Source organism: Bufo gargarizans, chromosome 1, assembly GCF_014858855.1.
Source record: "Bufo gargarizans isolate SCDJY-AF-19 chromosome 1, ASM1485885v1, whole genome shotgun sequence".
NCBI lineage: Eukaryota > Metazoa > Chordata > Amphibia > Anura > Bufonidae > Bufo > Bufo gargarizans.
This window is the reverse complement of record NC_058080.1, coordinates 617163923-617191690: the sequence shown is the minus strand read 5'-3', so window position 1 is coordinate 617191690 and position 27768 is coordinate 617163923. Positions and strand designations below refer to the sequence as shown.

Sequence of the window (27768 nt, the reverse complement as noted above, 5' to 3'; positions counted from 1 at the left end):
GGCAGTGTTTGGTTAGTGATGCCTCTTGCTTAGGTGTTGCAGCCTTTGGGGCCTTTCAAAAAAGGTGTGTATATGTAATGACAGATCATGTGACACTTAGATTGCACACAGGTGGACATCACTTCACTAATTATGTGACTTCTGAAGGAAATTGGTTGCACCAGAGCTTTTTATGTGCTTTCTAATAAAGGGGATGAATACATACACACGTCAATTTTCTGTTTTCTATTTCTGAACTATAGTTTTATTTATATATTTTTCTCATTTCACTTCACCAACTTAGACTATTGTGTTTTGATCCTTCACATAAAATTCATGTTAACAAAACATTGAACTTAAGGCTGTAATGTAACAAAACACAAAAAAAGTCAAGGGGGTGAATACTTTTGCAAGGCACTGTACATGAGATTTGGCAAATATTATGCTGCAGTATTAAAGAAAAAACTATCACCACAAAATGCAGTGCTATCTGCAGGCAGCATATTATAGAGCAGGAGGAGCTGAGCGGATTTATATATAGTTTTGTAGGAAAGGGTTCAGTAAATCATGTAATTTACATATTTATATCTCAGCTTTTTCTGACTACAGTTGTACATGGGGAGGTGTCATTAGTGAATAATAGCAGCCTATGTGTAAGTGTAATGAGTAGGTATGTATACACCGATAGCTGTACATGGAAGTAGTCTTAAATTAAGAATTAGGCATTAAGAAAATGAAAATACCTAATATTACTTTATTATAAATATATTCACAAATACCTTTCATTAGTTATAATGTTTTGTCTAGGGAGCAATCATGGGGAGAAATAAAATGGCTGCCGTCCTATTAGTAGACACAAACCCTGTCCTAATCACACAAATCACACAGAAGGACAAGTTACTTCAGGGCACTGAGCTACAGAGTTGCCTTATCCTCCTCTCTGCTCTGCTTGTCAGGGATGATCCTGAATCAAGGTTGCCAACCGTCCAGAAATTCATGGACAGTCCGTAAAAATAGGTGACTTTTTTTCTGTCTGTGTGAAAGAAAAAAATTTATGTCTGTGATTTTTTTTTTTAGACTGGGGTACTTGACTGGATTATTTTGGTGGTAATTATCATTTTACAGCTCACAGTATATGCTGGTAATGAGTTATTATCAGTAAATTGAACTGTAGACACGTATTACTTAATGTTGGCTATTATTTTGGTAATAGTTGTCCAGAATTAGCTGATAAGGTCTTCAGCTGAATCTCTGTAGGAATGGAGTTCATGAGGAGACATGAAGTACAGTGAGTAGGTGGGGATGTAGCTAATGAGCAGCAGCACTTGTATACAGTCTCCTTTAACACAGCCCCACCTTATCACAGTCTGTCCTGTCCGTACTTTCTGTACTTCATGTCTCCTCGTGATCTCCATTCGTACAGAGATTCAGCTGAAGATCTTATCGGTTCTATTGAGGATCATAATCCCTGACAAGTAGGAGAGGACGATGTGTTTAGCTCAGTGTTCTGAAATAACTTGTCCTCTAGTGTGATTAGGACAGGTTTTGTGTGTACCAATAGGACGCGCGCCATTTTATTTCCCCTGATGATTGCTCCCCGGAGGACAAAACTAGTTATTATAACTAATGAAAGGTATTTGGGAATATATTTATAATAAAGTCATATTTAAGTATTTTAATTTTCTTGATTCCTGGAGAACCCATTTAAGTACAGAAAGATATTCTTCTGTTCAACATCTCCTGTTCTATAGCATGCTGCCTGTAGATTACATTGCACTTAATGGTGATAAGTCTTCTTTAGGATAGACCAATCACAGTTTAACCTCCTCTTAGAGAATGATATGGGAATAAATTAGAAGATGACATGGTATCTGTCCTTTGTAAGTTCTCTCCTTTTATTGTCCACTCCTTTTTTTTTTTGGCTTCCTAAATGGCATCAGGTAACCTGACCGTGTTGCCATATCCTTATTGATAGGTCTACCTTAAAATATTTTGGCAGAAAATAAATGATTAGGATCAGTGGTTGTTTTTGAATATATGTGGTATTAGTACATTCCAATACTTGAATTTATTTAACATTATTCTCCATTATTTTATACTATACATTCCTTTGCTAGATCAGTTTTAATTATATTGTGCGTTTTAGTCACCAAGATGTCTTAGTACCTTGTTGTGGTATTATTCAGAATCACCAACTTACCTTATTTGTCTACTAGTCCAAATATAGCATTGTCCTATAGCTTCCTAAAGTATATTTTTCTACACGTGTCAGTTTCCTAGAATATTGTGTATTTTTTGTTTTCTAAGTGTTCTTGCATGGCAAGACCACATTACTGTTATCTCACATATATATTCTTATTATTATAGCCAATTTTACCACCCTAACTCCTCCCACAGTTTTTACACTAAATAGACAGTAATATACCGAAACGTGCGGATTGTTCCCGATTGGTGTGCTATTACTTTGTGGAACATTTCACGGAATGGTTCACGAAATATCAGCGTTTTTGTGGCGAAATTGGTCCCATAGGAATGAATGGCGGAATGTTCAAAACTTGAGTGGGAGCTGACAAAAGTTAGAGTGGGAGCTAAAAAATCAGGACATGTTGTCTAAACTGTCACCACTCCTTCATTTTCAAGCCCACATACACAAATTTTATATCAAAATGTTCCGCTATCCCTGTTGCCACTAAAAATGTCCATGGCTAAGCCATAGTCCTGATAGTTTTAACAATATGACAATTTGTTTGCAACTCACATCGCCCATTGACATTCATTGAAACTCCACTCTAGCCACCTCAAATTTGAAGGACAATTTCTAAACTGTGACTGTGCCGTCATTTTTAATATTTCAGAGCCATGCATCAAAATGTAGGTCTGGGTCTTGTGATTCTCACAATATAAAGCTCTTCGGATTAGGATTTATAATGTTTAAACTACAATCGTTTGAAGTTGGCAACTGCCAGTGAAGTGAGCAAGTTGGAGCAGTTTGTTTTTAACCGCTCTTCTCTGCCCTTGCTGTAGAGTGAGTTGCCATAGGAACCCAGGTGTGTGAGCAGCCAGCAGAGTGACAAAAGCTAGAGTGTGAGTTGAAAAATCAGGACATGATTTCTAAACTGCAACCACTCCCTCATTTTCAAGCCCAGCTACACAAATCGGCTGCTGATGTTTTTATAAATGTATGTTTTAATGTAACTGTGATGCACTTTGGGCAACAACATTGCAATTACATGTGCTATATAAATAAATAAATTTGATCAATCAATTGGTTAGTGTAATGTTTACTATCTTTACTCACTCCAAACACTCCACACAGTTACTCTGCCCACTCTATAAAGTTACTCTGTACAGTCCAACCTTTCCACAGTTAGGCCCCTTTCACACGGGCGAGTATTCCGCACGGATGCAATGCGTGAGTTGAACGCATTGCACCCGCACTGAATCCTGACCCATTCATTTCTATGGGGCTGTTCACATGAGTGGTGATTTTCACGCATCACTTGTGCGTTACGTTAAAATCGCAGCATGCTCCTCTTTGTGCGTTTTTCACGTAACGCAGGCCCCATAGAAATGAATAGGGTTGCGTGAAAATCGCAAGCATCCGCAAGCAAGTGCGGATGCGGTGCGATTTTCACGCACGGTTGCTAGGAGACAATCGGGATGGAGACCCGATCATTAATATTTTCCCTTATAACATGGTTATAAGGGAAAATAATAGCATTCTGAATGCAGAATGCATAGTAAAATAGCGCTGGAGGGGTTAAAAAAATATATATAATTTAACTCACCTTCGTCCACTTGCTCGCGTAGCCGGCATCTGCTTCTGTCTTCACCTTAGCTCTGTGTAGCAACAGGACCTGTGGTGACGTCACTCCAGTCATCACATGGTCCATCACATGATCTTTTACCATGGTGATGGATCATGTGATGAGCGGCGTGACGTCACCACAGGTCCTGTTGCTACACAGAGCTAAGATGAAGACAGAAGGAGATGCCGGGCTACGCGATCAAGTGGACGAAGGTGAGTTAAATTATTATTATTTTTTTTAACCCCTTCAGCGCTATTTTACTATGCATTCTGTATTCAGAATGCTATTATTTTCCCTTATAACCATATTATAAGGAAAAATAATACAATCTACAGAACACCGATCCCAAGCCCGAACTTCTGTGAAGAAGTTCGGGTTTGGGTACCAAACATGCACAATTTTTCTCACGCGAGTGCAAAACGCATTACAATCTCGTGTGAAAAATCTTGTGTGCACCCGCACATTTTCCCGCAACGCCCGTCTGAAAGAGGCCTTACTCCAGCCACTGCAACCACACAACAGTTACTCAAGCCACTCCACCCTAGTTGTAGACTACTGGTGGAGGCATGAACACTTCACACAATTTCCCCAGAAATTGTAGCTTTTCTAGTTGTTTTCTATTTATTTTTGTATCCAAAATTGCTATTTTCTGGCAAAAATAGTCTCAAATATTTCAGACAAAATATGACTTTTAAGATGGTGAGTTGAAACCCATCTATTACCTTGATTTTAAATTTTTATGATAAGATCTTACCTTTAGCTTTTTAATAATTTTTTTTATTTTTATTTGCTGAATACCTAATAATCTGAACTGACTATTTATAGAAATTAATAAATTTATATCAGACTATTATATTTTTCTCTGCAGGTAAAACAATTCTTCTAAGCAATGTAAGGCCACCTACACACATTGCGAAATAGGCTTCCCGTTGAAAAAAAAAACCGTAGTGTATTACAGTACCAGCAAAGTGTATGAAATTAAACAAATCTCATGTACACTTTGCGGATGTTTCCCTTGTGGAAGTTGACCTGTTGTGCGGATTTAGAAATCTGCAGCATATCAATTATGTTTGCAGTTTTAGGTGCAAATTTAACCCTTTTCTACAGCAATATTGCATCAAATTTGCACCAAAAATGCATTTGTCTTCTAATAACACAAAAGAAAGGTCTAAGGTGTCCTGGAAAAAATTATTTCAAAGTTATTTAGGCTGGTTCAGAAATTAAATAGTTATTTGCAGTTAGGTAGACACATTACTAAAATAAAAAATTGAACTAGTAAAGAAAGGGGGGAAAAGCTCTGTGAAGTGGTTAAAGTGAGGATTTTGAATAGTCTATAATGTTGAGAATGGTTAGGTCTAGGGTTATTTTTTCGATACCAAAATTTTGATTCGGTTTTGATACCATAAAAAAGTATTGCAATACTTGATACCATTCGATACCACGCAAAAAAAAAAAAAAAATGCCAAAAAAAGCTGCGTGCATTCGCATTTTATGGAACATCCTATTTTGGGGGGGGGGGGACAAAGTGACCCCAAAAAAATGACGAATCACGCAATTTTTCTTTTCTTTTTTTTTACAGTGTTCACCGCATAAAAGAGATTTATTTATATTTTGGACTTTTCGGATGTGGCAATATGTAATATTTTATTTATTTATTGTTTATATATTTTATATGTAAAATTGGGAAAGGGGGTGATTTATACTATTTTGGTGTATTAATTCTTTACAGTTTATTTAACAACTATTTCCCCCCTTAAGGGCTAGAACCGGATCTTGCACTGTCCCTGCTGCCCTGTGCTCTGTGCACACAGCAGCAGGGAGCGGACCATGGCAGCCAGGGCTTCAGTAACATCCTGGCTGCCATGGTAATCGATCGGAGCCCCAGGATTACACTGCTGGGGCTCCGATCAGAACTGCCACTGTCACCAATGAGGAGGAGGGAGAGGGGACCCTGTGGCCACTGCCACCAATGTTTTTAATACTGGGGATAGGGTGGAGCGCACTGCGCCACCAATGATAATTAATGTTTAACCCCTTAAGGATCGTGCCATTTTCACCTTAAGGACCAGACTGATTTTTGCAAATCTGACATTTGTCACTTTATGTGGTGATAACTTTTCAAACACTTTTACTTAGCCAAGCCATTCTGAGATAGTTTTCTCATCACATATTGTACTTCATGACAGTGGTAAATTTGAATCAAAATATTAGATTTTTATTCATAAAAAAATACCAAATCGACCAAAAATATGGAAAAATTTGAAACTTTCCAAATTTCAATTTCTCTGCTTTTAAAACAGATAGTGATACCTTCTAAAATTGTTATTACTTTACATTCCACATATGTCTACTTCATGTTTGGATTATTTTGTGAATGATATTTTATTTTTTGGGGACGTTAGAAGGATTATAAGTTTAGAAGCAAATCTTGAATTTTTTTGGGAAATTTCTGTCACGGCGGACAGGAACTCAGATACACAGACAACCAAATACACAAGTGTCTAGGCTAGATGCTGGGGACAGGTCACCTCCTAGCACATCCCTGACTTCTCTCCTTATGCTGCTAAGCCCACATTCAGACCTTGATGGTAGGTATGACGTGTCCTCGTGCCTGGACTGCAAAATACCCTAGAATCCCTGAGATGGTGAAAGGGGAGAAGGGGCAGAAGACACACAAATAGCCTAGACCATAAACAACACAAACAAAACTTATCTGAGCTGGAACAGACAAGCCTTCCTTCCTGAATCCAAGACCAGAATGAATTGTATAACCCGCACAGCCCTCTGGGATTGAAGGCAATTTAAGCCAATGACCCCACCCAGAGCACCTGAAGGAAGGCGGATTCAGCATGATTCCAAAACAAACAAAAGGTTAGACATGTGCTGCCAATCTGACAGACCTCCGCACACCATCCGAGCAGGGCATGACATTACCCCCCCTTCTACGGGTGACCTCCAGGCACCCCGGACCAACCTTATCCGGGTGGGCTCTGTGAAAAGCCCTAACCTGTCGGCTGGCGTTGACCTCCAGGAACCCACATCCTCTCCTCAGGGCCGTATCCCCTCCAGTGTACCAGGTACTGAAGGGAACCCCGAAGAACTCTAGAATCAAGAATCCTGGAGATCTCGAACTCTAAATTCCCATCGACCAAAACAGGAGGAGGGGGCAATGGCGATGGTTCCACTGGTCTCACATATTTTTTCAATAAAGATCTATGGAACACATCATGGATCCTCCAAGTCTGCGGAAGATCCAGTCGAAACGCTACTGGATTGATCAGCGCAGATATTTTGTTTCCAAGATGGCACTCCCAGTTTCCAAGATGGCACTCTCAATTTAATGTTTTTAGTGGACAACCACACCAGATCACCCACACACAGGTCCGGACCAGTCACACGTCTCCTGTCAGCCATTTGCTTATATCTCTCACCCATCGTCTCCAAATTCACTTGTATCCTCCGCCAGATAGAGGATAAGGTAGAAGAAAACCTTTCCCCCTTTGGCATCCCAGAGGAACTAGTCCCAGAAAAGGTACGAAACTGAGGATGAAAACAATATGCGCCAATAAATGGCGACTTACCCGTGGATTCCTGTCTACGGTTATTCAAAGCAAACTCCGCTAAGGGCAGGAATGAGGACCAGTCCTCCTGATTCTCCGCCACAAAGCACCTCAAGTAGGTCTCCAGGTTCTGATTAGTACGCTCCGTCTGTCCATTCGACTGCGGATGGAAAACCGAAGAGAACGAAAGTTGAATGCCAAGCCGAGAGCAGAACACCCTCCAGAACCTGGAGACAAACTGCGTGCCCCTATCAGAAACCACATCCGAAAGAAATACCATGCAATCTCACGATATTGTCAACAAAAATTTGCGCAAGAGTCTTGGCATTAGGCAGACTAGTTGCTAAAACGATCAACTACCACCAAAATTACTGTTTTCCCCGAGGAGCTCGGCAGATCCGTAATAAAGTCCATGGACAAGTGCGTCCAAGGACGAGACGGAATAGATAAAGGAAGGAGTGAACCAGCCGGTCGAGTATGAGCAACCTTAGATCGTGCACAGGTCTCACATGCTGCTACGTAATCCTCAATGCTCCTATGTAACCCGGGCCACCAGAACCTCCGAGACACAAGGTCACAGGTGGACTTACCACCAGGATGTCCGGCAAGGACAGTATCGTGATGTTCCTTGAAAACCTTGTATCGCAGTTCTTCGGGAACAAACAACCTCCCTGGGGGACAGGAACTAGGAGCCCCCTCCTGGGCTCCCATCACCTCCATCTCCAATTCGGGATACAGAGCGGAAACCACAACCCCATCAGCCAAAATCGGAGCAGGATCCTCTGAATCACCTCCCCCAGGAAAACTGCGAGACAACGCATCTGCCTTGATGTTTTTGACCCCCGGACGAAAAGTAACAACAAAATTGAACCTGGTAAAAAACAGTGACCATCTGGCCTGTCTAGGGTTCAGACGCTTGGCAGATTGCAGGTAAGCCAAATTCTTATGATCCATATAAACAGTAACGGGGTGAGAAGCCCCCTCCAACCAGTGACACCATTCCTCAAAGGCCAACTTTATAGCCAGCAACTCTCTATCTCCCACATCTTAGTTCCTCTCGGCGACCGAGAGTTTCTTGGAAAAGAAAGCACACGGGACCCATTTGCCAGGAGAAGAACCCTGCGACAGTACTACCCCCACCCCCACATCTGATGCATCCACCTCCACTACGAATGGTTGAGACACATCGGGCTGCACCAGAATGGGAGCAGACGCAAAACACTCCTTAATAGTCGAAAAGGCCTGCAATGCCTCCTCCGACCAAACAGAGACATCAGTGCCCTTCTTTGTCATATCAGTCAGAGGTTTAACAATGGTGGAATAGTTTAGAATAAATTTTCTATAATAGTGAGTAAACCCCAAAAACCACATCAAAGCTTTCTGATTCTCTGGTCGGTCCCATTCCAGAACCGCTCAGACTTTTTCGGGGTCCATACGAAAACCAGAGTCGGAAAGCAGATATCCCAAAAACGGAAGCTCCTGCACAGAAAACACACATTTTTCCAATTTGGCATATAACTTATTCTCCTGAAGGATCGTCAAAACCTGTCTCACATGATCCTGATGGGTCTTCAGATCAGGAGAGTAAATTAAAATGTCATCTAAGTAAACTACCACGAACGTCCCCACCAAGTGATGAAAAATGTCATTGACGAATCGCTGAAATACAGCTGGCGCGTTCGTCAACCCAAAAGGCATAACCAGATTCTCAAAATGACCCTCGTGCGTATTGAAGGCCGTCTTCCACTCATCCCCTTCCTTGATTCTGATCAGATTGTAGGCCCCTCTGAAATCCAACTTGGAGAACACCCTAGCACCAACAATCTGATCAAAAAGGTCGGAGATCAAAGGAAGGGGATACGGATCCCGGACCGTAATACGGTTCAATTCCCGAAAATCCAAGCACAGTCTCAGTGATCCATCCTTTTTCTTGACAAAGAAAAAACCTACTGCCACCGGAGACTTAGATGGCCTAATATGACCTTTTGCCAAACTCTCGGCGATATACTTTCGCATGACCTCTCTTTTAGGTTGGGAAAGATTGTAAAGGCGAGACTTTGGCAACTTAGCTCCTGGGATGAGATTAACTGGACAATCCTAGTCACGATGAGGGGTCAATTCCTGGGTCCCACCCTCCGAAAAGACATCCGCAAAGTCTGAGAGATATTGAGGTAGAACCGCAGTGGACACCCCAGAGATAGATGTGCCAAGACAATTCTCCGAACAAAATTCTCCCAAACCAATAATTTGTCTTGCTTGCCAATCAATAATTGTATCCTTTGAGATAGAGGTGAAGAATCTATTGCAAACACCGGAATCTCCCTTTCTAAAGTGCACGTACTTAGACCCAGATTTTGAAGAAAAAGAAAGTCAATGAGGTTTAACCCAGCACCACAGTCAATGAATACCTCCACAGAAAATTTTCTTGAGTCTAGCGCCATCATAGCTGGAAGGAGAAAACGAGAATTACAGGGAGCTTGCATACCTTGTTCCACTACTCCATTCACACTACCAAGAGTCAGGACGTTTTTTTTTTCTTTCATATCATCATGCGGTTTACCAAAATGACAAGCAAAAACAAAATGGTCACTTTTTCCACAGTAGTAAAATGGTCACGTTTTCCTATCAGAACGAAAAGATATTTGACCCAACTTCATGGGTTCCTCCCCTACCCCAGAGTTATAAGTAATATCACCTGGGCAGCAGGTGAGACGAAACCACACGCAGAAGGGATCCCTTGCGTGGAGGGACCCTTACACCTCTCTCTGATACGTCTATCCAACCGTATAGCCAAAGACATGGCATTCTCTAGAGTATCCGGGTACTCATGAAAAGCCAGGGCATCTTTCAGCCTCTCATATAACCCCTGACAAAACTGACTACGTAACGCAGGGTCGTTCCAACCTGACTCAGTAGCCCATCTCCTAAACTCTACGCAGTAAACCTCTGCAGTATGTTCACCCTGTAATAAGTTACGCAATTTAGATTCTGCCATCGAGACCCGATCTGGGTCATCGTAAATCAATCCTAGGGCTTTGAAAAATTCCTCCACCGACCGGAGGGCCATATTACCGGGCGCAGAGAAAAAGCCCAGGATTGCGCGTCCCCTTTAGGCAGAGACATGATGATACCAACCCTCTGACTTTCATCACCTGATGAAAATGGACGCAGTCGAAAATACAGTTTGCATGACTCTTTAAAGCGGATAAAATCATCCGCACCCCCTGTAAATTTCTTGGGAAGAGCGACTTTAGGCTCCCCACCAATTTTACGTGCGCCTGATGCCAGAACACTCTGACACTGTGTGACCGAACTACGCAGATCCGCAACCTGTAGGGATAATCCCTGCATGCGGTCGACCAGTGCATCAATTGACACCATCACAAAACCGCTGAGTAATGGCAGTCACAGTAGGGCGGGTTATAATGTCTTTTTGATCACTTGCTATTACACTTTTTGTGATGTAAGGTGACAAAAAAAGGCTTTTTTTTACACCTTTTTTTTTTATGGTGTTCACCTGAGGGGTTAGGTTATCTGCTATACCTAATATGTATAATATTTTTTTAACACAATAAAAGCATTTTTTAAACAAAAAAAAATCATGTTTTAGTGTCTCCATAGTCTGAGATACGGTATATAGAGAGGTGCGGCAGCACTACTATATCCAAAATGAACCAATTGGAAAGACCATAAACAATACCTTGACTGCGGTGGTGATGGTGCAAGCAGATCGGGATCCTGGCTGTTGATCCACCATCAATAACAATACAAAAAATCTGCAGCACTCGTCGATTGTAGCAAATATAGTGTGGGTTTATTCCATAAAAAACAGCAAGATGATGCGACGTTTCGACCGTTCCCGGTCTTTTTCAAGCGATTTCCATAGTCTGAGAGCCATAGTTTATTTTTATTTTGGGGCAATTGTCCAATATTGGGGTTAATTTTTTGTGGGATGAGGTGACGGTTAGATTGGTACTTTTAGTGATGTAAGGTAACATAAATGGCTTTTTTTTACACAGTTTTTATTTTTTATGGTGTCTATCGGACAGGGTGGATCATGTGATATATTTATAGAGCCGGTCGTTACGTACGCGACGATACCTAATATGTGCAGTTTTTCTTTTTTTTTCTATGTTTTGTTATAAAATCAGGGGAAAGGGGCGTTTTTTTGTATTTTTTTTACTTGAAACTTAATTTTTTTTAAACTTTATTTCTGTCCCACTCTGAAACTTCAAGTTTTGGGGGTCTAATCCCCTCTGGAATGCATTACAATACATCTGTATTGTAATCCATTGCCTGTTCATGTACTACAGTGAGTAGTACACAAACAGGTTGCCTAGGAGACCCATCCTGAGGCTGGATCTCCTCGGCACCCGTAGAAGGCAGGTCCTGATGCCGTGCAGGGCATTGGGTAGCCTCTGCACGACATTGGGCTGCCTTGTCACGCATAGGGTCCCCGCCACAGCAGCGTGGGGACTCGATGCACTACTTCACCCACCGCAAACCACTTCTATGCCGCGGTCGGCGCGGACCGTAGCATAGAAGGGGTTAATACGCCGGCATTGCTGTAAACAGCGATGCTGGTGGATACAGCAGGGGCCCGGCTATCAGGGACTACTGGACCCCTGCAGTGATCGGGCGTGCACCGCTCCGGAATGCATTCTGGCAATACATCCCCCCCCGCCATACATGCACGGTGTTCTACGTTAAGGGGTTAATATACAAATACAGCTGGCAGCAGAAACACATTGCTGGCACCCGACCTCTAAAGGGATAGGGTGCGGCACTTGAGGGGTTAATTGTCGCGGATTGCTGCGCCCTGTCAGAGGCAGGGTGCTGGCAATGTGTTTCTGCCGCTTGTATTTGTAATGTATTAAAAGTTAGTTATTATTGGTGGCGCAGTGGCCACAGCCCCTCTGCCCCTCTGCACTCTCATCGGTGACAGCGGCAGCAGCAGCACAGGGGGAGGGAGAGACTGCTTCCTTCTCCCTGTGCTGCTGAGTGAACATGGCGCAAGCTGAGAGCAGCGCGCTAATGTTCTCTGATACTGGTCTGTGCAGTAGCACAGCCTAGTATCGATAAAAGGCAAATCCCTGTATCATATCTATACCGGGGCAAAAGTATTGACTGGGTATAGAAAGTTCGATACCCGAAACAACCCTGTTAGGTCTCTTCTTCCTAGTTAGAGAAAATGGGCACTCTGCACAAGCTTCCGAGTTGCCACATTTATTACATTCATGACTTTTGGAATGGGGAACTCTAGGAACAGTCTAGAGACATATAAAATCATTGTCAGGCAATGATGTTCAGTAATAGACAATGATCTTCAGGGATTGGATTTCTTTGGTAGCTAAGAAACCATCTGTGTTGCAAAGGGAGACATTCACCTAGTCCTTATATTTGGGAGTAGAAAGGCTTCCTTGAGATATAATTTAAAGATATATAATGGAATTAAAATAAATCTGTCACCAGGGAACTCACTGTTAAACCAGACACCATGCCTTCTAGTGGTAGCTCGGCTAAATATTATTATACCTTTCACTTAGTGATCTGTTGCTTTATTCTGGATAAAAAGTTATTTTAATCCATATGCCAATGAGCATGTAAGTGCTGCAGGGTGGGTCCAAGCCATTCTTTGCATCCTTATGCCTCCTGAATCTTTTGCCAGACCCTACTTCTTCTTGACTGACAGGGCCAGTGTTAGGTTAGCGGTCCGTGCCCGCCACTGCCATGCCACTCACTATGCTGCCTGGCACTCTCGATTGCACAAATTTAACCCCTCAGATGCTATCGTCAAATGTGACCACTGCATCTGGGAGGTAAAAAATCTGGAGCGTATGCTCCCAGCTGTGTACCAACTCCTCCTATCGAGGATTGGGGAAGTCAGATGATGCGTGTGGTAGCCTCGGTCCTCCTGAGGACCCGAGGCTGCCACACGTAGGTTCCCATGGAGCCCCTGCCTCATGCACACAACCGTTTTTCGGGTCCACATCCGAGCCACAGTTTTTGCAGCTCGGGTGCGGACCCATTCACTTCAATCGGGCACAAAAGATGCGGACAGCACTCCATGTGCTGTCCGCATCCGTTGCTCCGTTCCGAGGCCCCGCAAAAAAAATATAGCACTCTGGCTAAACCAAGTTGCAAAGTCTAAAGCCTGTATTACACTGCCTGATTTTTTTGGCAGATAATCACTAACGAGCATTGGCATGGACGCTTGTAAACGATCATCTGGCGGTGTAATACTGTCGCCGATTGCCCAATGAACGAGCTTGATCAACCAAATCTTTTGGCATGTTAATCGTTAAATAATTGTTTGCAGGAGGCAGCTCTTGGGGCCTAATCAAGATCTGCTGCCGGCAAACCACTATACAGCATGGGGTCGAGCAATGCCTTATCAATTGCTCCTCCCCATACTGCAGATGAGATTGCATGTAATAATAGCTGTCTCCTCTGCTAGCGAGCAGGTGATTGCCAGGAGGGAACTCTTCCCTCCCGACAATCATATGCCACATTGGGCTGTTTATTACAAGCTTAAAGGTTGCCCTACACTTTAGATAGAAGCCGAGTGATGGTTGAAGAGCAGGTGAACAAGCAGTCATCTGTCGAACGACCATTTTGCCGACACAGCCATACACATTTTAGTCCATATTGGCCATTACAGTTATTCAGACTAGCCATATATGTAAAGTGAAAATGGATGAAAGATCTTTCAGAGAATTTTCTTTCAAAGACACAAATTTCAAACATGGCTAACTTCTTTTCAGATGAATATGGTCTGTCATTGGTCAGCTAAAAATAACATTTGTTGTTAAATTTCACCCGATAATTTTGGTTGAAATTGTCTGTTTTGGTCAACTTTAGACCAATGTGTACTTGAACATTAAGGGATTCCTAAGTCTTCACTCTTTAAAACATAAACTAGGATCTGGACTTCACTGCAGGGAATCTCTAGGTCAGTGATGGCGAACCTTTTAGAGACCGAGTGCCCAAACCGCAACCCCAAAACCCCCTTATTTATCGCAAAGTGCCAACGTGGCAAGTTAACCTGAATCCTACAGTCCAATATAGTATATCTTTCATGTACTTTATCATGTAGTAGCTATAATAGCCTATCTACATTCAGTGCGCTGCCTGTGCTGTTCATGGTGCGTCCTGCGCTGATGAATCGCAGGAAAGGTCTAAGGCATATTGGTACACTCATACTTTTTCCAGGGTGTGGGTGCCCACAGAGAGGGCTCCGAGTGCCGCCTCTGGCACCCGTGCCATAGGTTCGCCATCACTGCTCTAGGTTGTAGCTCCCAGAGTAGTCTTAAGGCGGATTTACACTGCCCGGTAATCAGGCAGATTATCGGGAACAAATGTTCCTGCAAACGCTTGTTCCTGACAATCTGCCCATCTAAGCAAGGTAGGATGCAGGCAGTGCCAGTTACATACTGTAGCAAGCAACCACGCACCTAAGACAGCTGGGATTGCCCACAGAGACGTGGCACTGGAGCCTGGTCGCGTAAAATCTGTGCAAAATTATTATTCTGTGCAAAAATTAACCATTGCAATGTGACAGCAGAATCCGACTCTACATAGGGATGGTTTGTAGTCTGTCACCATGCAGATACATTATCTTACAAAAGTGAGTGCACCCCTCACATTTTTGTAAATATTTTATTATGTCTTTTCATGGGACAACATTGAAGATATGACACTTTGTTACCATGTAAAGTAGTCAGTGTACAGCTTGTATAACAGTGTAAATTTGCCGTGCTCTTAAAATAACTCAACACACAGCCATTAATGTCTAAACCGCTGGCAACAAAATGGAGTACACTCCTAAGTGAAAATGGCCAAATTGTGCCCAATTAGCCATTTTCCCTCCAAGGTGTCATGTAACTTGTTAGTGTCCAGGGTGAATGGGGGAGCAAGTGTGGTAAATTTGGTTTTATCACCCTCACACTCTCTCATACTGGTCACTGGAATTTCAACATGGCACCTCATGGAAAACAACTCTCTGAGGATCTGAAAAAAAGAATTGTTGCTCTACATAAAGATGGCCTAGGCCAGTGATGGCTAACCTTGGCACTCCAGCTGTGGTAAAACTACAACTCCCAAGATGCCCCCCTTGCTTGGCTGCTCTCAGAACTGTATAGAAATAAATGGAGCATGTTGGGAGTCGTAGTTTCACCACAGCTGGAGTGCCAAGGTTAGCCATCACTGGCCTAGGCAATAAGAAGATTGCCAACACCCTGAAACTGAGCTGCAGCACGGTGGCCAAGACCATACAGCGGTTTAACAAGACAGGCTCCACTCAGAACAGGCCCCGACATGGTCGACCAACGAAGTTGAATGCACATTCTCAGCATCCTGTCCAGAGGTTGTCTTTTCAAAGTAGACATATGAGTGCTGCCAGCATTGCTGCAGAGGTTAAAGGGGTGGGGGCTCAGCCCATACGCTGCACACTGCATGGCTGTCATCCCAGAAGGAAGCCTCTTCTAAAGATAATGCACAAGTAAGACGGCAAACAGTTTGCTGAAGGCAAGCAGACTAGGGACATGGATTACTGGAACCATGTCCTGTGGTCTGATGAGCCCAAGAGAAGCTTATTAGGTTCATATGGTATCAAGCGTGTGTGGTAGCAGCCAAGTAAGGAGTACAAAGACAAGTGTGTCTTGTCTACAGTTAAACATTGTGGTGGGAGTGTCATGGTTTGGGGCTTCATGAGTGCTAGGCAGCTGTGGGAGCTACAGTTCACTACGTATCAGGGAGCCATGAATGCCAACGTGTACTGTGGCATACTGAAGCAGAGCATGATCCCCTCCCTTTGGAAACTGGGCTGCAGGGCAATATTCGAAAATCATAACAACCCCAAACACACTTCCATCCACCACTGCCTAGCTAAAGAAACTGAGAGTAATGGTGCTGGATTGGTCAAACATGTCTCCAGACCTAAACCCTATTGAGCAGCTGTAGGGCATCCTCAAAAGGAAGGTGGAGGAGTGCAAGGTCTCTAACATCCAACAGCTCCGTGATGTCATCGTGGTGGAGTGGAAGGGGATTCCAGTTGCAACCTGTGAAGCTCTAGTGAACTCCATGCCCAAAAGAGTTAAGGCAGTGCTGGAAAATAATGGTGGCCACACAAAATATTGACATTTTGGGCACAATTTGGCGGTTTAGACATTCATGGCTGTGTGATGAGTTATTTTGAAGGCACACCAAATGTACACTGTTATACAAGCTGTACACTGACTACTTTACATTGTATCAGAGTGTCAGATCTTCTGTGCTGTCCCATCAAAAGATATAATAAAATATTTACAAAAATGTGAGGGGTGTAGTCACTTTAGTGAGATACTGTACATAGACCTGCATAGGAGCTGTAGACACAAAACAGTATTTTTAATCAAGGCTAGTTGCAAAGCTACCTACAGGCCTGTTAAAGGTCGACATACACTTTAAAGTATGATAATACGTGGTGCAGTATAGCACTTTTTAGCACTAAACTGATGGTTCTTTTGTCCTGTTGATTTCAGGGTGCTGGTTGTACTGCTCTTGTCGTAGCTGTGGTTGCAAGAAAGCTAGAACTTACCAAAGCAGAGAAACATGTTCACAATTTCATGATGGATACACAGCTCACTAAAAGAGTAAGTAAGCTAAGCTTGTTCTTATTTTATGAACACAAAGACGTGCATGCAAGATAATAAGGAATAGTCCAGAAGGTATAGTGCCCATGGTGCCTCCCATGCTCTTTCTTCCTTGCATTCCCAACTGACCCAGGGACCCTTGATTTAACATACTGCATCATTATGCTAATCTGTTACTGAATGTTCCTAAAATAGGAATGCACCTACTTGAAGAAGTCCTTTATACTGTTACTGTCTTGTGTCTATACCTCATGGTGTATGCCTGCATTCTTACTTTGAATTGTGTTATACTTATGTCAGCATGTTTTTTCTCTGGTGTTAAAAGATAAAAGATGTAAATCCAGGGTGCAGAGTAAATACGAGGATAAATCATGAGTATGTTATAATAAGTTCACCAGCACAAGGCAGTTGTTAGGGCGGATTCATACGATCGTGATCGATCCACAAAATACGGACCATGTTCAGTCGCATCACCCAGACCTACCGCGGCTCCACTGACCCAAACTGACTGCATCCTGATGAATTATAATGCAGTGAGGTCTAATCTGATAATGGGTCTAATGTAATATATAGTACATTAGATGCACGATCAGATAGTGACTGACTGTATCATAAATCACTGTGATACAGTCAGTTCGGGTCAGTGGAAACGCGGATGGTTCGGGAGATATGGCCAAATCTAGGGCTGTGTTTCACGGACTGTTCATAGTCGTGTGACTCAGCAATACCAGTTACCACCAAGAACATAAAATAATGTCATATATTAGAAAAGCAGTTAAGAGCGATGCTGAAAGTTTTGCAGTTATATTTCTTTGACTGACAAAGAATGCATTTTTTTGTATCTTGTGGCAATGACTGTTTTTGCTAAAGTGACAGCAGGAAATGCAGCGATATTAGTTGCCATGTTTAAAATATTGTCTTTTTGTTCATACAACCTGATAACAAAGCAATCTTATTCAACATTATTGTTGAAGTGGCTGCACTTTCTGCTTTCACGATTCTGTGAGGGCACAGGGTCAGGAGCTGTGCTGGTGCCCTGATCTTGCTGCTGGAATCAGAGATAACTCTGATCCTGGTAGTTTAACCCCTCAGATGCCACATTTAACTGCGACTGCAGCACCTGAGCAGTTAGACACAGGGAGGAGCTATTAATTGGTGTAATTGCAGGGTGCCAAGTAGTTGACCTTTCAGCAGGTGTCCTGCCATGTTGCTCCTACTGGTAAATTCTCTATATACTGTAATACAGAAGTGAATAGGACAAGAAAATCGCAAGTTGAAGTCCCCTCAAAAAATTGAGTATGTTTTTAAGAATATATAGAAAAAAGCAACATAGATATAAAAAAAATATATATATATACAGTAGAGACCAAAAGTTTGGACACACCTTCTCATTCAAAGAGTTTTCTTTATTTCCATGACTATGAAAATTGTAGATTCACACTGAAGGCATCAAAACTATGAATTAACACGTGGAATTATATAAATAGCAAAAAAGTGTGAAACAACTGAAAATATGTAATATTCTAGGTTCTTCAAAGTAGCCACCTTTTGCTCTGATTACTGCTTTGCACACTATTGGCATTCTCTTGATGAGCTTCAAGAGGTAGTCACCTGAAATGGTCTTCCAACAGTCTTGAAGAAGTTCCCAGGACTGTGGAGGCCAGGTCATCTGGCGCAGCACCCCATCACTCATCTTCATGGTCAAATAGCCCTTACACCTTAGCCTGGAGGTGTGTTTGGGGTCATTGTCCGGTTGAAAAATAAATGATGGTCCAACTAAACGCAAACCGGATGGAATAGCATGCTGCTGCAAGATGCTGTGGTAGCCATGCTGGTTCAGTATGCCTTCAATTTTGAATAAATCCCCAACAGTGTCACTAGCAAAGCACCCCCACACCATCACACCTCCTCCTCCATGCTTCACGGTGGGAACCAGGCATGTAGAGTCCATCCGTTCACCTTTTCTGCGTCGCACAAAGACACGGTGGATGGAACCAAAGATCTAAAATTTGGACTCATCAGACCAAAGCACAGATTTTCACTGGTCTAATGTCCATTCCTTGTGTTCTTTAGCCCAAACAAGTCTCTTCTACTTGTTGCCTGTCCTTAGCAGTGGTTTCCTAGCAGATATTCTACCATGAAGACCTGATTCACACAGTCTCCTCTTAAAGGGGTTATCCCATCTTAGACAATGGGGGCATATCGCTAGGATATGCCCCCATTGTCTGATAGGTGCGGGTCCCGCACCTACAAGGAGAACGGAGCCGAGAAAGTGGAGGAGGGCGCACTGCGCATGCACAGCCGCCCTCCGTTCATTTCTATGGAGCCGCCGAAAATAGCCGAGTGCTGGCCCCATATTTCCGTCGGCCCCATAGAAATTAATGGGAGCGTTGGCCACGCATGCGCGGTGCGCTCCCATTCACTTCAATGGGAGAGGTGGAGAGCTGTGTCTGGTGGTGGACGGACCCTGGGAAACCCGGGGTCCTTCAGCCACAACTCTCCCCGGCTCCGTTCTCGTTGTAGGTGTGGGTCCCAGAGGTGGGACCCGCACCTATCAGACAATGGGGGCATATCCTAGCGATATGCCCCCATTGTCTAAGATGGGATAACCCCTTTAACAGTTGTTCTAGAGATGTGTCTGCTGCTAGAACTCTGTGTGGCATTGACCTGGTCTCTAATCTGAGCTGCTGTAAACCTGCGATTTCTGAGGCTGGTGACTCGGATTAACTTATCCTCCGCAGCAGAGGTGACTCTTGGTCTTCCTTTCCTGGGGCGGTCCGCATGTGAGCCAGTTTCTTTGTAGCGCTTGAAGGTTTTTGTGACTGCACTTGGGGACACTTTCAAAGTTTTCCCAATTTTTTGGACTGACTGACCTTAATTTCTTAAAGTAATGATGGCCACTCGTTTTTCTTTACTTAGCTGCTTTTTTCTTGCCATAATACAAATTCTAACAGTCTATTCAGTAGGACTATCAGCTGTGTATCCACCTGACTTCTCCACAACGCAACTGATGGTCCCAACCCCATTTATAAGGCAAGAAATCCCACTTATTAAACCTGACAGGGCACACCTTTGAAGTGAAAACCATTTCAGATGACTACCTCTTGAAGCTCATCAAGAGAATGCCAAGAGTGTGCAAAGGTGGCTACTTTGAAGAACCTAGAATATGACATATTTTCAGTTGTTTCACACTTTTTTGTTATGTATATAATTCCACATGTGTTAATTCATAGTTTTGATGCCTTCAGTGTGAATCTACAATTTTCATAGTCATGTAAATAAAGAAAACTCTTTGAATGAGAAGGTGTGTCCAAACTTTTTGTCTGTACTGTATATATATATATATATATATATATATATATATAATTTAAAAAAAGCTAACAGTCTCCATTTAAAAAAAAAAAGCTTTTTATTTTTATTAAACGTAATGAAAAACAACAAACACTATATAAATTTGGTATCTTGATAATTGTACTGACCCACAGAATAAATGTAACATGTCGTTTTTACCCCACAGTCAACACTGAACATGCATAACCCTAAACATACTGGTGGAATAATTTTTTCACGCCATCATCCCAATTTTTTTTTTTAAATGTTGCAATACATTAGATGTACCCCAAAAATAGAATGCGTGCTGCAAAAAGTAAGATTTCTGATATGGTGAAAAAAGAAAACTGGTATGGCCTTTGAAACAAAGAGATGGAAAAATAAAAATTGAAGCTCATACAATGAGAATGCAGAGGATCTGCCTCCATAGACATCACATTTTAATTAATATTTATTCAGGCAAAATAGTTACTGTTAGCTGTAGTATATAATATTTAATATCAGTTTATCAGGCACTAATATAAAATGTACATTCGCAATATACTTAGCAGAAACCTATATAAATCTCTATAGTAATTGAATCACTTAATCTAATGATACTGCTGCTTTAGTCTTTCCTGTAAGTATTATTTCAGTGCATCTTTCCTGAATAATCCATTTACAAATAATACCGTAAAGTATGTAACCATTAACATGAAGTGAAGTTTGAGTTGAATATAATATCCCTGGTTTACAGTGGCACAGACTGGTAGACAGCTTGCAGGAGCAGAAATATTGAGAAAGTATTTATTTGTATGTAAGAAGCTTTAATTTAATTCTTAATTGGAATAAAGATGATTGTTGTTGCTGAGCAAATTTTCATGTTAAAGAGAACCTCTCACCATGTTTTCCCAAATAAAATATACTTAGCGGGGTATATGGGCACTGTATTCCATGCTTTTATAGAGGCCCAAAATCTTTTCTGTTGCCAGTATAATGGAATGGAGGAATGAGTCCAAAGCAGAGACGCATTGTCAGTATGTGTCGTGTGATGCCTCTTTAGCCAATCACAACATAAGCAAGGTCCCTTATTTAGAGAAAGGCTGCATATCAAATGGCAAATCCTGCCAGTTCCTATGTGCCCTGTACTTTATGGTTATATACATGGTAGAGAATCTGCCTATTGCCTGAACACCCCTTAAAGGGAACCTGTCACCTGGATTTTGGGGTATAGAACTGAGGACATGGATTGTTAGATGGCCACTAGCACATCTGCAATACCCAGTCCCCATAGCTCTGTGTGCTTTTATTGTGTAAAAAAAACCGATTGGATACATATGCAAATTAACATAAAAGAGTCATATCTTACTTGTGTGACCAGAGAAGAGTCATATTTTCAAGCTCTGACTCATCTCAGGTTAATTTGCATTTGTAACAAATCGGTTTTTTTTTTACACAATAAAAGCACACAGAGCTATGGGGACTGAGTATTGCGGATGTGCTAGGGGCGATCTAGCAACCCATGTCCTCAGCTCTATACCCCAAATACCGGTGACAGGTTCCCTTTAAGATTAGTTTATCATTGGTGCGCAAAGCAGAGATTTACACCAGCAAGGAAGCTATATTATAGTTTCCAGGCATAGATGATAATAAATGTGGTGGGCTGCCTACGCCAGCCCCACAACACTCACTGCTTTGAAAAATGGCAAGCGGTATCTAAAACCCCCAGGGAGGATGATACATTCCACCCATATTGTTTAAAAAGAGACATATTCACTTTTAGTTTGGTCTTACAATAAAGTAAGTATAAAATAATGTTTTATGTTACCTTCACCCATGTTCTACTACCTTTTTAAATGAAAAAAAAAGTCTTAATATTTGTGACTGAGCACTCCCAATAGGCCATCAATTCCACCCATGTACAAAAAGACAGGGGCAAGAGTTATCTCCTTGTCATGAAAGGACAACTGATCTAATAACTATGAGTAGTAATACCTCTACTATAAAGCCAAAGTAGATGAAACAGGATCCAGCACTGACTATGGGTCATGGGGACAACTTAGCTGCTCCTTCTCCTCCCCTCCATGCACAAAGCATGACCACAACACTCTTCCTTGGAAATCAATGGGTCACTGTATGACTGAGGCTTTCAATGTCCAAGTCCTAGTTGCAAATTAAATGTCTAAACCTGCTGTTCACAGCTCAAAGTAGCATGATGTCCCCCAAAATATTGAAGAGTCATTACCGTAATAGAATGAGAAAAACGAAAACACATTAGAACAATGATGCATTGAATATAAAATGCTCTCCCTTTTACGATAATCTGCTATGTATATTTTGTAAAAAAAAAAAAGGAAAAAAATCATTATAGAATTTTTTATTAGTTGAAAGAGTAAGGTGATACATTCCCCTTGAATGAGCATTTCTAGGAAATGCACTGTACTATGTGTTAAAGAAAAAAAAAACAATTATAAGAAATACAGTGGTCAAAAAATGCAACTGGTTAAATAAAATATCACTGCACACAGAATATAGGAAGACTGTGAACGTTTTATGGTTAGTTTACTTATTATAATGAACTTTGTTTTATTTGTAAGGAAAAGACTAACCAATAAAATTTAAATATATATTTTAAAAAAAATAGGTCACCCTGAAATCCTAACTTAGTTTACTACCAAAGGAAGATGAAAACATAGCTGAAGAACGGGTCTCCCCTGCTGCTCATGGATTTAAGTCATGATGGGAATTGTAATAGTTTGAATTAAGCTCCTTTGAATTGCAGAAATGATTAGGATATCTCACTGCAGATTGATCATGGAACATCAAAACATGAAGGTCAAGGCAAGCGAATGAGTCAAATGAGCTTTGATATGCTGAATGGATAGTCTTTCCACTAGCGACCTGATGGAATGAGACGAGGGATTAGACTCTGTTAATAGCAACTGGAACCCGACATTGAGTTTTCAAAGACATACAAATTCAGTGCCCCAGTGAACGTTGTTGTCCTACTCATTATTTCACCATCAGTAGTTTCAGGCAATTTCATCCAACACAGAGACATTGCATGAAAAGCAACTTCTCCACAGACTATTGATTTTTGTTATGTAATGACTTTTAAAGGATTTAGGAATAATTTTTATGAAACATTTAATAACTTTTGTACTAATTAATGTTCACTATGTATGAATATATTATAGGCTGTTTAATAGTTAATGAGCACGCACCAGTCATCTTTCTCTATCAGGCCGGTATATAACTTAACAACTATTACATCCAGGGCTGGAATACGAGTGATCTGAGCCCTTTAAGACTTATGGGTCCTTTACCAACCATTGTAGTCATGATACTGTCCACCTGGTTTGGGCTAATAAATTGCATTCGTGTAGCACCTATGATTTGCACTTTTGTTTTAATGTTCTTAATGTGAGCGCTGTGACCTTCTCACAGCTTACCAAGCATAGCGCTGTACATTGTACTGTAAAGCAGCTGTGCTTGATATCGCTGTGAATGGGGCTGAGCTGCGCCTAGGCCACATGACAGACCAACGTGTCGTCACCGGCCTAATAAAAAGCTGAGAGAAGGGCGTAGCGCTCAAAAGGCTGATCGTGGGGGGCCTGGGTGTCGAACGCCCAATGATCTGATACTGATGACTAGTGTGGACCAAATCGAGCTTCAGATCATAGATCCGAAGTCGATTCGCTAAAAACGTTGTTTAAATGCTGTACGCAAATTCGAGGTACCGGCCAGTACCGAAGCCGACTTTGGATTCCTGTTTTAAAATGGTTTTCAAGTTTAAAAATCAAAGTCTTAAATTATTCACTAAAGTCTCGCGAGACTTCGGTGATAATGAATTTGCTTTGCCAGAGCCCATACATTTGAATGCTGTATGGAGATGAATCTCTGTACAGCTTTCAAATGAAGTCTTGAGCGAATTGACTTCGGATCTATGATCCAAAGCTCAATTCGCTCAAAACTACTGATGAACTATCCAGAGGATAAGTCATCAGTACAAAAGTCTGGGAAAACACCGTTAATGGACTTATGCCATGATTAACGTAAAACATGAAAACCAGACATTATATAGTATGTGACCATCTCTTTCTAACAAAACTAGAACCAGCCCTGTACCTCACATGGATCCATAAATCTCCACATTCACTGCTCCAGTTACTCTTCTAGATATATTTCAGGCTGGGAGCTTATGGGGCATGTACCTTCTTGGAGTGTTTCCTTTCTGCTCTCTCTCCCTGTAACGATCACAGCTTCTAACAATAGACTAGGGCTGGTGGCAGTTGAAGATTTAAACTGAGAATGTGCAACCACCTTATTGAGGTGGATGGAAAAATATGCAAAAGAACAAACAGCAGGTGGCACTATACAGATATATTTTATTGAATAACTCACTGACTATACTAAATTTTTAACTATATGCAAATACAAAAGTATTCAGATCCAGGTGCTGGTTTAAATAAAAACTGTAGAATATGTGTTAAAGAAAAAAAACAATTATAAGGAATACAGTGGTAAAAAAATGCAACCAGTTCAATAAACTATCCTCTACAATAAAATATCACTGCACACATAATATAGGAAGACTGTGAACGTTGTATGGTTTGTTGATTTTACTTTTTATAATGAACTTTGTTTTATTTGCAAAGGAAATTAGCTAAATTTTTCATGAGACAACCCTTATAAAGGAAGGAAAGTTAAACCTACAGTATAAGGTAATTAGCAATTGCCTCATATTAGGGGGAAAAGTTCATTCGCAACTCCAGATATGGTGATCTAAATAAAGGACTAGCTCAGCTGACTGTAATGATATCTTTCACTTCATTCTGGAGAAAAAGTTATTTTAATCTACCACTTGATTGAAAGGGCCAGGCAAAATTACTATTCAGGAAACTGGTCCTGTCAATCAAAAAGGAAATTGAGGGGCTGACAGAGGAAGCAGAAAGAGCAAGTGGTGCACAGAGTGAATAGTGGACTTTACCAATCATTTGCATATGGATTAAAGTACTTTTTCTCCAGAATGAAGCAATGAAGTGAAAGTTATTAGTATCTTCAGGTGAGTTAGTCCTACAAGAATTTCCTGGTGACAGATTTTCTTTAAAATAATTAACCTCCACAACATCCTCTGTCCATATTCTTACTGCTCTTACAGTAAAGAAATGCTCGACCTAGCAATAGAAGGAAGTTTCTCTAACAACATTGACAAGGGAACTTTCCTTCCAATACTTGGTTGTCCTTGGTCATTGTATATCTTCTTTGCTCAAGTCAACCAGTCAATAAGAGTTACAATAGGTTCCCAGTAGTGTTGATCGAGCGCCAAAGTGCTTGGGTGCTCTGGCCGAACACATCGGGACTATAATGGATGTCAAAGGGAGAACCAGAACATTAAACCAGGAAACCCCTGCTCTGAAGAGGGTAGGTTGCCTGGTTCAAAGTAAAAGGTCAGAAATTGATGGAAGCACCACCGAAATGGTTCGGGAACAGCATGCGGAGGATGTCTAGATGTATCTTGGACTCTCAGGTCGCTGCTGCTAATGATATTGTCCGAGTAGTATGCCACTTTTATATACTGACAATAATACGCACAAAACCGAATAAAAAATAGATTTTAGAGGAAATATTGTTAGAAAGCATTCTTTGCTGTATATTTACTTGTATATAAAGTGCAAGTGCTGCCAAAAATTGCAAGGAAACTGCACTCCATGACACCCTTTGTTACACATAAAGGAGGGCATCACAAACAGCCTTGAAAAATTATGATTGATGGCCTGCTGATCTGACCATCTAAAACATTATGGATGAGGGCCTGCTGCCGCTTTGGTGACTCTAGATAACCTGGGGCCGATCGCACATGCCCATGACGGCGACTATCCGTTCAGATGTCTGGCCTATCAACTTTCGATGTTATTGTCAGCTCAAACCATGGTGACTACGGGTAACGGGGAATCAGGGTTCGATTCTGAAGAAGGAGCCTGAGAAACGGCTATGGCTACAACATCCAAGCAAGGCATCATGCGTGCAAATTGCCTATTAGGTATAATTAGGTGAGGGCCTACAGGTGAGCTGACACTGTAAAAGATTTTAGGTGCGGGCCTGCAGGACCCTGTAAAAGATTTTAGGTGCGGGCCTGCTGGTGAGCTGACCCTCTAAAAAATTATATGCGAGGGCCTTCAGGTGAGCTGATCCTGTAAAACATTGTAGGTGAAGGCCTGCTAGTGTGCTGACCCTGTAAAAAATTATATGCGAGGGCCTACTGGTGAGCTGACCCTGAAAAACTTTACATGGGAGGGCCTGCTGGTGAGATGATTCTCTAAAAAATTATATGCAAGGGCCATCAGGTGAGCTGACCCTGTAAAAGATTGTAGGTGAACACCTACTGGTGAGCTGACCCTGTAAAACATTATATGCGAGGGCCTGCTGGTGAGCTGACTCTGTAAAACATTATATGCGAGGGCCTGCTGGTGAGTTGACCTTCTAAAATTTTTTATGTGAACGTCTGGTGGTGAGCTGACCCTGTAAAACATTGTAGGTGAAGGCCTGCTGGTGAGCTGACCCTGTAAAAAATTATATGCAAGAGCTTGCTGGTGAGCTGACCCTGTAAAATATTATATGCGAGGGCCTGCAGGTGAGCTGACCCTCTTAAAAAATATATGCGAGGGCCTTCAGGTGAGATGACCCTGTAAAAGATTGTAGTTGAGGGCCTGCTAATGAGCTGACCCTTTAAAAAATGATATGCGAGGGCCTGCTGGTGAGCTGACCCTGTAAAACATTATATGCGAGGGCCTGCTGGTGAGCTGACAGTCTAAAAAATTATATGAGAGGGCCTTTAGGTAAGCTGACCCTATAAAAGATTGTAGGTGAAGGCCTGCTGGTGAGCTGACCATGTAAAAAATGATATGCAAGAGCCTGCTGGTGAGCTGACCCTTTAAAACATTATATGCGAGGGCCTGCTGGTGAACTGACCCTCTAAAAAATTATATGCGAGGGCTTGCTGGTGAGCTGACCCTGTAAAACATTGTAGTTGAGGGCCTGGTGGTGAACTGACCCTCTAAAAAATTATATGCGAGGGCCTGCTGGTGAGCTGACCCTGTAAAACATTGTAGTTGAGAGCCTGGTGGTGAACTGACCCTCTAAAAAATTATATGCGAGGGCCTGCTGGTGAGCTGACCCTGTAAAACATTGTAGTTGAGAGCCTGCTGGTGAGCTGACCCTGTAAAACATTATATGCGAGGGCCTGCTGGTGAGCTGACCCTGTAAAACATTATAGTTGAGGGCCTTCAGGTGAGCTGATCCTGTAAAACATTGTAGGTGAAGGCCTGCTAGTGTGCTGACCCTGTAAAAAATTATATGCGAGGGCCTACTGGTGAGCTGACCCTGAAAAACTTTACATGGGAGGGCCTGCTGGTGAGATGATTCTCTAAAAAATTATATGCAAGGGCCATCAGGTGAGCTGACCCTGTAAAAGATTGT

General features: G+C 41.9%; 1 protein-coding gene across 1 annotated transcript in view; it reads left to right on the top strand.

Annotated features, from left to right (window-relative positions):
* The window catches only part of KCNN2 (potassium calcium-activated channel subfamily N member 2), a 237967-nt gene that overhangs the window by 167162 nt on the left and 43037 nt on the right, over positions 1–27768 (top strand). Inside the window, exon 5 of the mRNA XM_044291181.1 lies at positions 16870–16980. Coding sequence (XP_044147116.1) covers positions 16870–16980 — 111 coding nt within the window. The remainder of the gene's footprint in view (positions 1–16869; positions 16981–27768) is intronic.